A 15,318-nucleotide genomic window follows, 5' to 3' on the forward strand; every position below is an offset into this window, starting at 1 on the left:
GACTTTGTGCTACTGGCAGGGGAGAAGTGCCCTTCTCAAGCAGACTAGGTGCTTCCCTGTGTCAGATGGTCTCTGGACAACACCATAGAGTCTAGAACCTCAGAGCTCTTAAGTGTGGACTGCAATGGTTATCACTTGGGACCTTGTTAGAGATGCAGAATCTCGGGCCCACGCACACCTGTTGCACCACAGTCTGATTTGTAACAAGATCCTCAGGTATCTGGGTGCACAGAAAAGTCTGAGAGGTGCTGGGCTTGGTGCCCCAGATCCACCTCTAGAAGACTATGTCTAGGTGAGTAAACCTCTTCTTCAATAAAGAGACCATTCATAGCAGGGAGGGATTATAGATAACAATTGAAAAAACAGTGTGTGTGTGTGTGTGTGTGTGTTTATTTTAAACATGCAAAATACAGTCCATGCATCTGCCATTTTGAAAAGTCTCTCATCCTATAGCAGATAAAACCAAATTATGTTTTGGCTATCGACTTTCCATAAATGTGTCAAAATGCTTTACAGTGTAAAGATAATAAGAAATTTAGCAAAATTTCAACAAACCTGTATAAAAAATGGATACAGATAACATTTTATTTCAAGGCGACATGCTGTAATGTAAAGAGTAAGTTGTAATTATTCGTGTTTCTTTGTAAAAAGTCTTTAACAATACAAGAGCTTAACAGATCCAGGCCTCAGGGCTACACATGCAAAAAAAATTGTTAGTTAAAAATCACCGAAACGTGCTATTTTTTAAATGTGTACGTGTGTGTGTGTCTTTTTAAATACAGGAGTAGTAGAAGTATTAAATATTAGCAGGAATAGTATTTCAGAACTCTGTAAAAGTATGTGTAGTTCACGGTGCTAGCGTCCTGGAAGACTCATACATTTCCGATGAACATTTTGGCTTAATCCCTTTGCCATTGTAATAGTCCACAACTTGATTTGGGACTTCAGCCAACACGCTCTTTGCCAGGGCAGCTGGAGATGCCTGGAAGGAAGAAGAAAGCACCGTGACTTTGGCACCTGGCCCAAGGAATCTGATCCAGAATCAGCTTAAAGGCTGCAGTCTTACTCTGAGCAGCTAGTCTCTCTCTCTCATTCATTCATTCAGCTGGTATTTGTTGAGCATCTACTCCAAGCAAGAGTTGTTAGATTGTTGGAAAATGAACCTTTTATTTCCTAGTTATATTTTCCCATGCTTGTCTCAAAATACAAAACTATTCACATCTGAAGATGGGTGAAAGTTGGGCGATGGAATGGATTCTTTTTGAGTTTAGTTTCCAATCTGCATTCAATTCCAGGCATTGTGCTAGAGTTTATGGGTCTGTGGTTCTTGCCATTAAGTGAGTTATAAACATGAGAGGGGAGCCTGGTGTGGTCAAAATGAACACCGCCGTGAGACTGAACACAATACATGCTACAGACCAGCAGTATCACCTCACACAGGAGCTCAACAGAAATATACAACGCTAGACCCATCTCAGAGTTATTGAATCGTAATCTGCATTTTAACTTGATGCCCTAGGGTGATTCCTATGCATACTGAAATTTGAGAAGCACTGCTCTAGAGTTACAAACACCCTGGGACCAGAGCGCAGACAATGAAGATTAAGTCATCTTAGAGGAAATCTCACCAAGCTTCCAAGGGGTGGTGGTGTTTCAGTTGGGCATGTTTTAATATGTAGAGAAGGGGAATGACATTTGATCATTCTAGGTACAGTGAGTCATCTGATGGGGCTAACGAAAGTGTGTGTGTGTGTGTGTGTGTCTGCGCGCACGCTGGGGATGCAAGATTTTGGGGGTATTCAGCTGGACAATAGGCTTGAGCCCAGGTGACAGTGTGTTTTAAATACCACTAATTAATGTAGCCTTTATTCTATTAGCATTATGATCCCACTGCACGATTTGGGGCAGAGGAAGGTGGAGGTTGGTATTCTGCATGGACTCTGGAGTCAGACAGAGCTGGATCTGACTTCTGGCTCTGGCCTCATTATTAGCTATTATTGAAGTTGAAAACTCGAAGCAGAAACACCAGTTAATGAGTGTTGGAGATTCCTCAGCAAAGGAAAGAAAGGGCTAGACAAAATGCCCAATGGCCTGGTTTCTTGCTCTTTCCTTCCTTTTGTGGCTTGCCACTCAGCCATTCGACTTGGTTAAGCCCCAGTGTTCTTAAAGACACAACAGCAAGAAATAGGGATTGGTTTTATCCTGCCCAGCTTTTAGGAGTCTCAAAAGAGAGACACTTGTCTTAAAAACAATCTAAAAACATGGTGAGGAGTTTTCCTAAAGTGACCCCTCACATTTTGAAGATGTCCTAGCATGTTGGGCACTCGGCATTCATCAATGCTCTTTTAGTTTATAAATATCTGCTCAGAGTTTCGGTTAGATCGTGGTCCATACGTACACTGGGGTAGCTATGAAAGTACCATCTTCTCTCTGATCACATCTCATATAAAGGCTAGAAAGCCAAATACTTCACTTTCCAGCCTTCTTTGCACCTAGGGATGGCCATATGACCCATTTTCTTTCTTTCTTCTTTAAATTTTTATTTTAAGAAGTCCCCACACTCAACATGGGGCTTGAACTCACAACTCTGAGACCAAGAGTCACTCACTCTACTGACAGAGCCAGCCAGGCATCCCAATATGACCCAATTTCATCCTTTGAGACACAAGGATGCTTCTTGGAAAGCTTTTCTTTCTTGGTTAGAGGGGACAGACATGGTTGGTTCTGTTTGCTTTTCCTCTTCCTTTTTTACTTTGAACTAGAATGTAATTCCTGGAGCAACTGTTTTATCATTGGGGCAGACAGCAAAGGAATCACCAAGTGCTTGCCCTGATACTATCAAATCACTGAAAAAAAGATGTGGGCAGCTACCAGTCCCTAGCTTCTAGTTACATAAGAACAACGTATTTGTCTTTATACAATCTCGGGTTTCTCAATTTTGGCACTATTGCCATTTTGGGCCAGATAATTCTTTGGGTGGGGAACTGTCCTGAACATAGTAGGATGTTTACCAGCACTCCTGGCCTCTACCCACTACATGCAAACAGCACTCCAAAGCTGTCACCATCATAAATGTCTCCAGATGTTGCCAAAGTTGTCCCTGGTTAAGAACCACCTGTGCAGGGGCCACCTGGGTGGCTCGGTTGGCTAAGTGTCTGCCTTTGGCTCAGGTCATGACCCCTGGGTCCTGGGATCAAGTCCTGCATCGGGCTCCCTGCTCAGCGGGGAGCCTGCTTCTCCCTCTGCCTGCTGCTCCCCTGGCTTGTGCTCTCTCTCTCTCCCTCTCTGTGTCAAAAAAATAAATAAAATCTTAAAAAAGAACAACTTGTGCAATCCACTGTAAGACGGATTTACTGTTATATGAAGCCAGTGATATCCCTAAACAGAGCTGTCAAACAAAACTTGGTCCAGTGATGGAAATATTTGATATCTGCCCTGTCCAATGTGGTAGTCACTAGACACTAGATTATTGAGCCCTGAAAAACTGAATTTTATTTTTTAAGATTTTAAAATTTATTTATTTATTTATTTGACACAGAGAGAGAGAGTGGGAGAGAGAAAGCACAAGCAGGGGGAGTAGCAGGGAGAGGGAGAAGCAGGCTCCCAGCTTAGCAGGGAGCCTGATGTGGGACTCGATTCCAGGACCCTGGGGTCATGACCTGAGCCAAAGGCAGACGCTTAAACAACTGAGCCACTGAGGTGACCCTGAAAAACTGAATTTTAAATTTTGTTTCATTTTAGTGAATTTAAATTTAAATAGCCCTATCTAGCTATCTGTCACTGTATTTAGACAGTACAGTTTTTGAATGACTCTCCCACTCTCCCAGCATATCTGGGCTGGTGGGTCTGGTAAGCAATGAGGGCTTGGGGGCATTATCTGGTTGGGAAAGGCCAAAAACATGAAAGTAGCTAGTACTAGCAGCTTATTTATTAGCCACCTGCAAGGACCAGGTGCTGTGCTAAGCTTTACATAGGCACCACTTTTACTCTTCTAACGTGCCGTACCCACGGCAGCGCTCCAGGAGTGTTTGAGGAACAGGAGGAGGCTGTGGGGGAGAGGCAGGAATATGCATGGCACAGGTGAACAGAAAGATGGTGGTTTGGGGAAGTGCATGAATACCCTAGGGACGGAGCTCTTTGACCCCTCTGCACTCATGCGGAGTTATGGGTGATGGTCGGTGATGTGGCTACTCTTGCCTGGCTGGGAGGAAATGGGGCAGGACCTGAAAGTCTGGAAGAACTACCCCCTCTCCCCACTTTGGGCATTTTGCAAGTAAGTCACTTCACTGATGAGCACAAACGGTGGCAAATTTCACCCCTTCTAGCCCATCCCTCCCCATACCCTTCCTTGCTGTCTACTTGCAAATAGCCAGAGGGCTGGGTGAGCCTCTTTTATTTAGCAAGTGGTTTCATTTGGTAACAGCCCCCTTGTGCAGATTGAAGGGGGGCTATGGTAGCACGGCTAAGCCCCTCACCCACGCTATTGCCCCTGTGCTTGCTGGGGGCTTGGATGTTCTTGAGCTCCCTTTGCATTCAACACTGTAGCCAGGGGTTGATTTCAGGCTTCTCTAACGATGCTCATGACGCATAGTCCTCCTTAGAAGGAAAATCGCAATTGTGCGGCAGTACCCTTAGGAGCAATGCCTTATTGTTCCGGGAGCCCTGGCGTGTCCAGGGATCTTGCTAAGCGGTCCTGGCAGGCCAACAGATGTAGGGGTCACTGGAGGCTGCTGGGCTCATTAACTGAAAGTTTGCTTTAAGGCATGTCCCAAGAAGGTGGCAAACAACAGTTTATGAAAGGCATATACCAAATACTCTGACGCCAGCACTGGGACTTGCCGATAATCAACAACGATCCAGCCATCTTCCCACTAGCCTTACCCACCGTGGCTGGTGTGCTGGTGTGAGCCCAAATTGGGATTCAGATATTTCTGGATATATCTGATAAAATGGCTAGGAGAACAAAAAGGATTCCTTTGAATGAGGGCTCTTGGCTTGAGGAGAAAGGCTTTTCCAGAAACTATCAGGAGGGGAAGCTCAGAGTGGATGTCACAGCGCCTGTCCCTTCCTCACCCTGACTCTAAATAAGTGACTCAGGCCTGAGCTCAGAGGGGCCGGAGAGGAAGAGGAGGACATTTGCAGCAGGGGTCCTGGAGGCATAGGGACGCAGACTTCACTGCATCAAGGGTCCAGATAACAGAAGGATCTCCAAAGGAGGGATACTTGTCCCTTCCCAGGGCACTGCACGGTCTCTCAGGGCACCTAGAGCTCTGGAGATTCCCTCCCACTGGGGCAGTCCCAGTTCAGTTACCAGCCCTGGGAGCAGCCTCCCTGGCACCCCACGCAGAGCAGAGGTCCAGGCCTCGGTGGACAGAGTGGCTTCCACGAGGGGCACAGGACAGAAGAACATAGAGGACTGCCTGTGAGGACCTATGTGACTCCCAGACACAGCTGGCGGAGGCTCTGAAGGTTCTTCAGGGCCTCTACCGGCACAGAGGGATCCCTTGTGAGAACCAGAGAAGGGGTTACCCTAGGCCATTGTAGCCCTCCAGGTGCAGGGTTCTGTGTAAATTTTAAAGGTGCCTCTTCTTCTCTGGAGTTGACAATTAGCCCAGATTTGGAAATGCTGAAAAATTGTGCCATGCTAGAGCATCGTCTCATGGGCCTGCTTCAGGGTCATCTGGGGACTGCGACACTGCTTGAGCTACTCTTCGTTACTGATGGGAACCCAAGACTAAAGCTCAATGTTACCTTGCAGAAAACTGATTTAAGATTTCTGCCCACTAGAGAAGGTAATCTAAAGATGATGAGGATGATTTTATAACCCTTTTGGTCATTAACCAGTTTTGAAGCTGCCTTAAGAAACTTGTTCCAGTATTCCCCCCACCCCCACCATAATCTGCTATTTTATAACCTCCCTTGAACTAGCTTTGCCATCTTTCTGGTTCCCTCATTAGTCAGTTAAATCAATCTTTGATGCTGCCTATGGTATATTTGCAGAGGATTTAGGTTACTATCATTTCAAGAATATATTTTTCCTAGGCAAACACAGGCTTCTCTCAGGGTACATGGCTTGACAGAAAGAAGCCACGCTGAAGTTCAGCTTCTCTTTGCTACTTCAGCCAGGCACCCTTGGGCAGCAAGCAACCTGGCCAACAGTACATGGCAGCCCTGCGTGCACTAGAGAGCCTAAATGACATGGAGGAGGGGACGCGCCAGTGAAACGCTGGCTGCCACATTTAGCGTGACTCCTCAGCTATTACTTGAGTTACATGCCTTTCTCCAAATAGCGAAACTCTACATGTCCTGGGTGTGAGACAGCGTGGCTGGGCAGGGATAGCTGACATTGCTTCACCCCAAACACTGGCAGGAAACTGTGGGAGCAAGCTTGCTTTGGTTCTCCTCTCCCATGGGAAGCCCCAGACATATGCGTACGTGTTTGAAGTTCCTGAAGGGCACGAACTGGACGATGTCTCGAAGGACAGGCTCTCCCTTGGGTGATCTCAGAATGCCGTCGTCCCCATCTAGCATCTGCATGTCACTGAAGTCCGCGTTGCCTACGCCGACGATGATGACCGACATGGGAAGGTGGGAGGCATGGACAATGGCCTCCCGGGTGTCAGCCATGTCCGTGATGACACCGTCGGTGAGGATCAGCAGGATGAAGTATTGCTGGGATTGACCAGTGGCCAGGCGAGCATGGGGACGAGGAGGTGGGGGAGACAAGGACAACACCAGTTATGCACCCACCCAGGTGGTTCCATGCATACTGACCACAGTGACAGTGCTGATAGTCTTTAATGAGTCCTGTGTTGGCAGCCCTAAAGACTTAAGGCTATGGTGAATGGAGCTTCAATGCAGGCAGAGTAATCATGGGGTAATTCTAAGAATCACTTCAGTGACAGTTACACGGCACAGTGTGGTGGACAGAACAGCAGGGGGAGTCAGGAAAGGCTGGCCTCAAAGCCTCTACTATCTGAGCTCCTGGGAAAATACCTCCCCTGGGTCTACGTCTCTTCATCTCCTGAGGAGTGGGACTAGACCATTTATCCTACCCTCTTCAGCTGGGGGAATTTTCAGAGTCCACAGCTGTACTGCCCAGTACAATAGCCTCTAGCTCCTTGTGCCTCCTGAGCCCTTGAGATGTGGCTAGAGTAACGGAGGCACTGATATTCTAATTTTATTTCATTTTCATGACTTTAAATTTAACCTTCAAAACAGAGACTTGATTCATTTATTGGAAACCTTTCAAATACATTTGGAACAACTCAGGTATGTGACTAGTTTCTCAACTATTAATACATAAAACCTAAATAAAGATCAAGTATTTGCAGTGATAATTTAGTATCCAAACTAAGGTGACTTAAGTACAAAATACACATGGGCTTTGAAGACTGAGTACAAAAGAATGAATGCAAAATATTTTATTAATAATTTTTTTAGATGAAAGATAAGATGAGAATATTTTGGTTATATTGGGTTAGATAAAATATATGATTAAAATTAACTACCTTAATTCTTTTAACTTTTAAACATGTGGCTACTAGAGAATTTACAGTTGCACATACAACTCCATTATATTTCTAGTGGACAGCACTAGCCTAAAACCTTGCTAGCAGGGGGCAGGGGATGTGGGTTGTTGCCTCTTCCTCTGAGGGCCACACACCAGGGTCTGGTCTAGTTTGAGTGTGCTTGTGGGTGCTGAGTTCCTGTGGCTTCTTGCTCCAAATCCCACCTGTCTGCCTGCAGACTGCCTGGGCTCTTTCCACCTGGACAGGCTCTCAGGTGGCTAATCTGAGAGTGAGACTGGAGAAGACATTCTCTATCCATCAGCACAGGGAGGGCTCAGGACTTGCTCTGGGGTCTAGAGAAGGAAGGCATCAGAGACCAGCACTGTTGTCAATATTAAGTGTTAAGTGACATCATGATGGCATGTACTGAGAGATTAGAGGGAAGCAGGGCACCGGGATGCCAATTCATGCCAATCTAATGTAATTTTTGCAACATGCCCAACATCTGTAGTAAATGTGGGATTTTTAAGGCATTTTAAGTTGCCATATTTCAAAGAGGAAAGGCTGGATAGAATAGCTACACTCTGAAAACACCTGGTTTTGAGAATTATACTTAAAAGTTTCCACACAAGCTGTTAGTATTAAAGGCTCCCGCTTCTCTCTGTAAGTTAGAAAGATATTTGAAGCAAAATAACATGTCAAAAGTACACCTGGAGGGAATAGAAATTCACACTATTATGAGACAGCTGTATGTTCTAAATACTTATAGTTTAATGTGAAAACTAATTTTGTTCCATGTCCACTAGCTGCCCAACCATAGTTCTAGCTAACCAACCAATTTTCAAATTCATCTGAGTTGTACATTTTCATCCATATCCATGCTTTGAGTCATATAGAGTCACAAAAAGGTGGCTTGGGAGTTTGGAGGAAGGTTTCAGTAGCATGACCTGATGGTACAGCTAGGAAGGAGAAGAGAGAAAGCAGAAGGAGGCAACTTGGTGGTTGGGGATAGAGGAAAGGAGTGTAGACTACACCAGAATCATACATCACTCTTCCAGGGTACACCTTGGATGCCTCACCTGGAGGAAGACCACTTCTGACCCATGAGCAGATGGAGTCCTTGCGTGAGTCACACTTCTATGTCCTCTCCCTCCTTTTTCCACATCCCCCAACTCCCATTTGATATGATCTTTGTGGTCTAAGGGGATGGACCACCCCTAACTGCTCAGTGCCTCCAGGAATAAAACACCTGATAGCCACACTACCACATCAAGAAACTTTAGAGTTGAAATGGCCTAGAGACAGTGTTGGGAAAATATTTTCTGTAAAGGACAATCATCAATATTTTTGGTTTTGCAGGCCATAGTGATCTCTGTCCAACAACCTAACCTTGCTGGTGTAGTATGAGAATAGCCATATTTATCACTTAATATGAATAGCAAGGCTGTGTTCTGATAAAAATTTATTGATGGACACTGAAGTTTGACTATCATGTGATTTCCACGTGGCATGAAATTATTACTCTTCTTTGGATTTTTTCCCCAACCGTTTAAAAATGTAAAAGCTGTTCTCAGCCTACAAGCCATTGAAAAACACACTACAGAATGCAGTTTGTTGCTTTTTCATCTAGAGCAGGGATTTCATCTTATTTTTTAAAGATTTTATTTTTAAATAATCTCTACACCCAACAGGGGGCTCGAATTTACAACTCTGAGATCAAGAGGTGCTTGCTCTACCAACTGAGCCAGCCAGGAGCCCCTAGAGCAGGGATTCTTGACCTGGGCCGGTGGACTGCTGAAGGATTTCAGACAGTATGTGAAATTGGGGTAAATTACATTTTAGATTTGCTAACCTCTAACTAAAATTTATGATTTTTTAAAATTATAATCAACAAGTAAAATTGGCTTTAACTGCGCTTGTGACTTAGTCACCAATAGAAATCACAGGTATTTTCCTGTTACAGTGGCTGCAAATATCTTTCTATATCATTTATATCAACACTACTTAGAAATTACAGAATTGTTAGACTAGTTACTGGTTCTCATAATTTAATGTCACAAAAGAAGCATTTTATTGTTATATGTATCATGCTTCTTAGCCACGTTTAAAAATATTTTGCTGAATGCATTTCAACATATATGGTTTATTTATAACATATATTTTATTTTGTGCATTTAAAAGCATTTCTGAGAAGGGGGTCCATGGGCTTCACCAGTTATTAATGGTGTTCATGGAACAAGAAGTGTCCAAATCCTCTGATCTGAAGAGACTGTCAGGATTCTAGAATATGATTTTTCAAGGTTCAATCTAGCTAAAGGTAATATGCTGCAGACTGCTGGACTGACATCTTGATGGAAATTTCCAATAAAGTGAGCAGTAGTAGTTGCTTCTAAAGTCAGGCTAGAAAATGCTCACAGATGAAATACTACAGTCTTTGAATGAACTTGAGGTCCCATTTAGATAAGGGGGGGGGATTTTTGTTTTGTTTTTAATTTGTACACGAGTTCCACAAAAATTGAAAAGAAAATCTGACAGCCATAGACTCCTTGCACAACCTACCAAGGAGGTTCAAGGTTAGGACCCTTAGCAATCAGTAATAACAAGGGTCCCTGGACCACACACTACTCAAAGAACAGGGAATACCTTTGGGAAAAACCATCAGTGTTTCTGGCCTCTAGGGTAAATTATCTGGGGCTATGTGGATTATATGCTTCCTCCACCAATTCCTGACCTGTCCTTTCAGAGGAGACCCACCTGACCTTGGCAGAGGGAGTCATGATCAAAAACTCAAGCTGGCTTATATCAGGCCAGGATCCAGACCTATGTCAGCCATGTTCTCTTTTTTATTCTTGTGGGTCCCAGTACACTAGAAGGGCTGGGATCAATCAGTTTTCAAACTGGGTTCTGGGGATCCCTGGGGATACCTTGGATGCTCTTGGGGATAAAGGAGGTAAAAGAGAACAGCCAAGTTGGAGCCCTATCCCCTGTCCAGATTTAGCAAGAGAAGTCTATTTTCTTAAAATCTACTTTATATATTGGGTTTCTGAGTCAAGTTATCATTTGGAGAGTTTGAATTTGAAGTTCTGGTGGTGAAAAAAAATAAAATAAAATGAAATAAACTGAAATACTGATCTTGTCCAACCCTTATTTCTAAATCATGCATCTGTGAGGATTCAAATTTGCTCCATGGCCTCTGTGTGTTTGGCAAGATGGAGGTGCCACTGACTCTGAGAAGTATAATTTTCAGATAAATGTTGGGGAGGAAACTCTGACTTGTATGGGAGGATGGAGACAGTAGGAAGACTTTCCTTGTGTTTTGAAGGAGAGTAAAGCAAGGGACAGTAGCTAAAGGGTAAAGTAGTATCAAGGGAGAGAGTTTAATTCAAATAGATATTATAGCCTGTTCCATTTGCTAATGGGAATGAGTCTTCAGTAGAAAGGGGAAACAGATGATAAGGAGAGAAGGGGAACATAACTGCTGGGTCAACGTCCTTGGATAATTGAGAGGGGATGTGCCCCAGTACATAAGAGATTGACATCAGATATGAGCATGGTCCTCCATCCATTCTAATATGAGGATGGCTGAGAACCTGGTTACAGTGCAAATAGCTTGGACGAGTTCATGACAGCAGATGAGGGAGAAGTATATAATCTTCTTCATGCAAATAAAGTGTCTTGGAACCCAGGATAAAAATTAGAGAAAGTTCCAGACATCACTAATATTCTCTTAAATCTGAAAAAAAAAATTAAGAAAGCTAGAAAAGAAACATACTGGTATCATTAAAGAAGATATGTAGAAAAGTTATTATGGTAATATTTAATTCTAAAATTTTAAGGTTAAAAAAACAAACAAACTCTGTTTGGCCTTGCTGCTTTGGTTTGAATTTGTCTTAAGAAAACCATGAACAGAATGTGAAACAAGTCTTTACCATACTGGAGTGTGTTGTTGCATTTGACCACAAGGGGACAGATGCACCCATTCTTTTAATTCAGTTTTGCTTTGCTTTCATCAGTAGTATGGATACATTGGAAAGGAAGCTGATTTTGGACAGTTCCCACCACCCCTCACCCCTGTCAGTTTGCAGACATTTGAGATGCGTCATCTCTAAGCCTCACAATAACCCAGCAGTCTTAGGTAGGATTATCTCCATTTTTCAGATGAGGAGACTGAGGATAGGGGAAGGGTAAGGCATTTATCCAAACTCACACAGGTAGGAATGTTTGGATTTATTGTCAAGAGTGGGTTGGGTGTGATGGCCCAAATCCAGGTAAACGCCTGTTAGGAGGAGGAAGAGCCCTCTCCTTACCGATGCCTCCTTGGTGTTAGTCTCCTCTGATGCTGACTTGGCGACCTTCTGAATGATGGGGGCGATGTTGGTAGGACCGTAAAGCTGGAGCTTAGGAAGGCAGCTTTGATAGGCCTCCACAACTCCTTGAATTCCTAAGGTGAAATTAGCAAAGATCAGTAGTACAGTAGTCCCCTCAAATATAAGTATAATCAAGCATACACAGAAATAAAGCATTCAGTTGCCTCCCAACGGTCCTTCTCAACATCACACTTATATCTTTAAGGCACAAAGAAAATACCACATTCCTGGTGTTGTCTACACTCCCGCTGATATTCTCTTTAAAAGTACAAGTCAAAAGCAACCATTTCCACAAACTTTTCCCTAATGTTCCACTTTACACACATGATTTTCTTAGATCCTCATAGCACAAAGAAATAGATGTTACATCCCTTTTATAGGTGAAGAAGCTGAGGCTCAGAGAGGTTAAATGATCTGCCTCAGGTCACATAGCCAGGGAATTGAAATCTCAAGATTCAAGCCCAGGTCTTGTCTGACTCTGTCTATCTAAAGGCTATGTTCTCAGCCATCCAGCAAGTCAGCTCTAATGTTTCTCTCATTTTCACACCATCTCCTGAGTCTGCTCTAGTAGGTACCACCCTGGGTCGCCCATAGAAGTCACGTGTACATCGCTTCATCATCATTATTTAATGGAAACAATGTTGAGGAATTTCTACCTGGAAATAATGCAATACCGACCAAAGCCTTCTCAAAGGTAAGGCTCTTCTTTCTGGCACAAAACCATGAAGCTACTTGTTTGACGTCATATCCTTTGCCAGCACACTGAAAGTGTCAAATGCTTTCCATGTTTCCCCCCTCCTTATTCCTTCACAGAGAGGAAGTTGTGATAAATGAATACCTAATGAAAACTTAGAAAGCACAAAGGGGCATAGCTTATCACTGCCCATTGGGTAGTTTTTCTCCCTCGAGTTTGAGAAACCCAGAATTGTTATCAATATTCTTGCTGTAAGCTCAAGACCTCTTCTGCATTATGCCTCTTATAGCTATTTTTCTGCTCTGTTATTACAGCTCTCCATTGTCTTTGGAGTAGCATGGTTTCTCTGGATCCAGGAAGCCTGCATCAGAGCAGAGAGATTAAAATGGGAAAGGTACCTACAGAAGGGCTGTGAGCCCTCAGCTTGCTTTCATGTGTGATTTACCTGCACATTCCGGGTTGTCTTCATTAAAGTTGATTGCGAAGTCGTGAGAGACCTAGACACCAATTAAAATTTAAAAAAGGAAGAGAGGAGAATTATAACTTTAATCCAGTAAGGAGGCACTGGGGTTTAGAGTTTGCAAACAAATGCCCATTACATTCATTATGTGTTAAGCAGCAGGAACCATTTTAAGCCTTTACACAATCAATCTGAGATGGAGGGTGAATTCCAAGCTCCCTGTGGAGTTGAGGTGACAGGAAGACTTTCTAGAATCAGATAAATGCCGGCAGGAGAGAAGAATAAGGCAAATAAAAAAGAAATCGAAGAAAAATGTAACTTCAAATAGCTTCCAGATAGAACTGGCCACAGCCTGGAGGCTTAGATCTGGCCGAGCTCTATTTGGACGCAGTGATAAAAACAATGATAGCTCAATAACGCAAGCTGCGTGTCCAACATGGTGATGGTTATGAAGGTGCCAGCTAAGCCGCTGACATTTAAGAATCATTCTAATATGATATGTAGAAATATAGGACAGAAGGATTTTCCCATATACACAGGTTATAATAAACTCTACTCTTGGAAAAGTAATAAATACAGTTTTTCCTCTTCCAACACAATTTCCTCTATCTGGCAGGAGCTATGCATAAGGTCAAAAAAGATATTGTTTACTTTTTGGTTTCTAAAACCTGATAAAACAAGAGGGATGTTTTTGGCATCTGGACATGTTTATTGGATCATTTGGAATTATACAGAGACTTCTTCCATTTCAAAGGCTATTTCCAAGCACTAACTTTTTTGGAGGCTAGAAGATAGGTCATTGCATTACAAGACCCCTCTTTTCTTAGTGTTGGTGCCCTACCCCACATTTCCTTGTCCTGAGCACTTCCAGGCAAGTCAGTTGACTTCCAATCATCTTACCTGCTTTATTTGCCTTAAGTTTTTCTCGGGCCTGCCTAGCTAAAAGTATTGGAAAACCAACACCCCTGGGGAGTTGTCCTTAATCACTCACTGGATGACAGGATATGGTGTATCAGTACCCCAGCTGTCTTATCTCTTGGGGTCTGTGCATGCTCTGCATTATCTCCCTGGGGGCCCCAGCAGAATTAAGTTCCAACTGCCCACAGAGGTGACTGACTTGTCAGCGTACCCTGTGTTGACTTGCCCCTATTTCTCCACTCTCTGTTGAGGTTTCCTCCACCTCTCAAATAAACAACTTGCCTCCAAATTCTTGTCTCAAGGTCTGTTCCCAAGAGAGTGCAAACTAAGACGGAGGTGCTTGTGGCTCAGTTTCAAGGCAAACTCTGAGATTTTATCCTACAGAAGGCATTTGTGACAAACTCTCTGGGGGCACCTGACAAGATGAGACCATCAGTGCCTGTCATGGTGTAGGGGAAATTAGGTGTGGGAAAAGGGGCATTTGTATGACTTTTTGAGAAGAGCACTGAGGATATGCTCTGTTAAGCATTTGTATGACTTTTTGAGAAGAGCACTGAGGATATGCTCTGTTAAGCACTGAGGGATGTCTGTTAAGACGGAAGAATAAGTTAGCTGGCAGGTAGCATGGAGTCAAGGGATCAGGTGAGCATGAGGATTTCAGAAAATATCAAAAAGGATGAGTTACACCAGAAGGGGGGCCAGGTAGATGTCATAGATGAGAAGAGGAGGGGCTGAAACAAGTGCACTGCACACCTCTGACCTTAGCCCTGCTGGGCCAGGCTGAGACCAGAAAACTACCTGGTGGGAATGTGGTGGAGAATGTTCTACCATCTCTGGGTAGTTGGACTGGTGGTTGCTTTTGTGCTTTTTTAATTTTTTAATTTTTTAAAAGATTTACTTATTTATTTGAGAGAGACAGGGGGAGGGGTGAGCAGAGGGAGAGGGAGAAACTCCCAAGAAGCCTCCCTGCTGAGTGCAGAGCCCAATACAGGGATCGATCTCACGACCCTGAGATCATGACCTGAGCTGAAATCAAGAGGTAGATGCTTAACCAACTGAAACACCAGGTTCCCCATGGACCGGTGGTTTTTGACTGGTCATTCTCAAAGCTCAGTAGCTCTGGAAAGAAGGCTGGCACCCATTTGTCCAGATTCTGGATTTGATACCCCATCTAAAGGTGACTGCATCTCCTCAGTTCTGGCTAATTATTATATGTATATTCTTTGAATCTTAGTGTTGCCAGGTCTTCCAGTTTTTCTGGAGAAGCAAGAAATCTAACATTGTAAATGAAATTGCATAATTCTTTTAAAAAAGTTGTGTCAGATATAATACATTTGTGTTCTGAATAATGTCTACAGGCCACCAGTC

General features: G+C 43.6%; 1 protein-coding gene across 1 annotated transcript in view; it reads right to left on the minus strand.

Annotated features, from left to right (window-relative positions):
- Positions 1-421: 421 nt before the first annotated feature.
- The window catches only part of CPNE4 (copine 4), a 453,626-nt gene continuing 438,729 nt past the window's right edge, over positions 422-15,318 (minus strand). Inside the window, exons 13-16 of the mRNA XM_059387975.1 lie at positions 13,018-13,069; positions 11,819-11,952; positions 6,436-6,672; positions 422-982 (exon numbers count right to left, since the gene is read on the minus strand). Of these exons, the coding sequence (XP_059243958.1) occupies positions 848-982; positions 6,436-6,672; positions 11,819-11,952; positions 13,018-13,069 (558 nt within the window). The 3' untranslated portion in view covers positions 422-847. The remainder of the gene's footprint in view (positions 983-6,435; positions 6,673-11,818; positions 11,953-13,017; positions 13,070-15,318) is intronic.

Source organism: Mustela nigripes, chromosome 2 (genome assembly GCF_022355385.1).
Source record: "Mustela nigripes isolate SB6536 chromosome 2, MUSNIG.SB6536, whole genome shotgun sequence".
Taxonomy (NCBI): Eukaryota; Metazoa; Chordata; class Mammalia; order Carnivora; family Mustelidae; genus Mustela; species Mustela nigripes.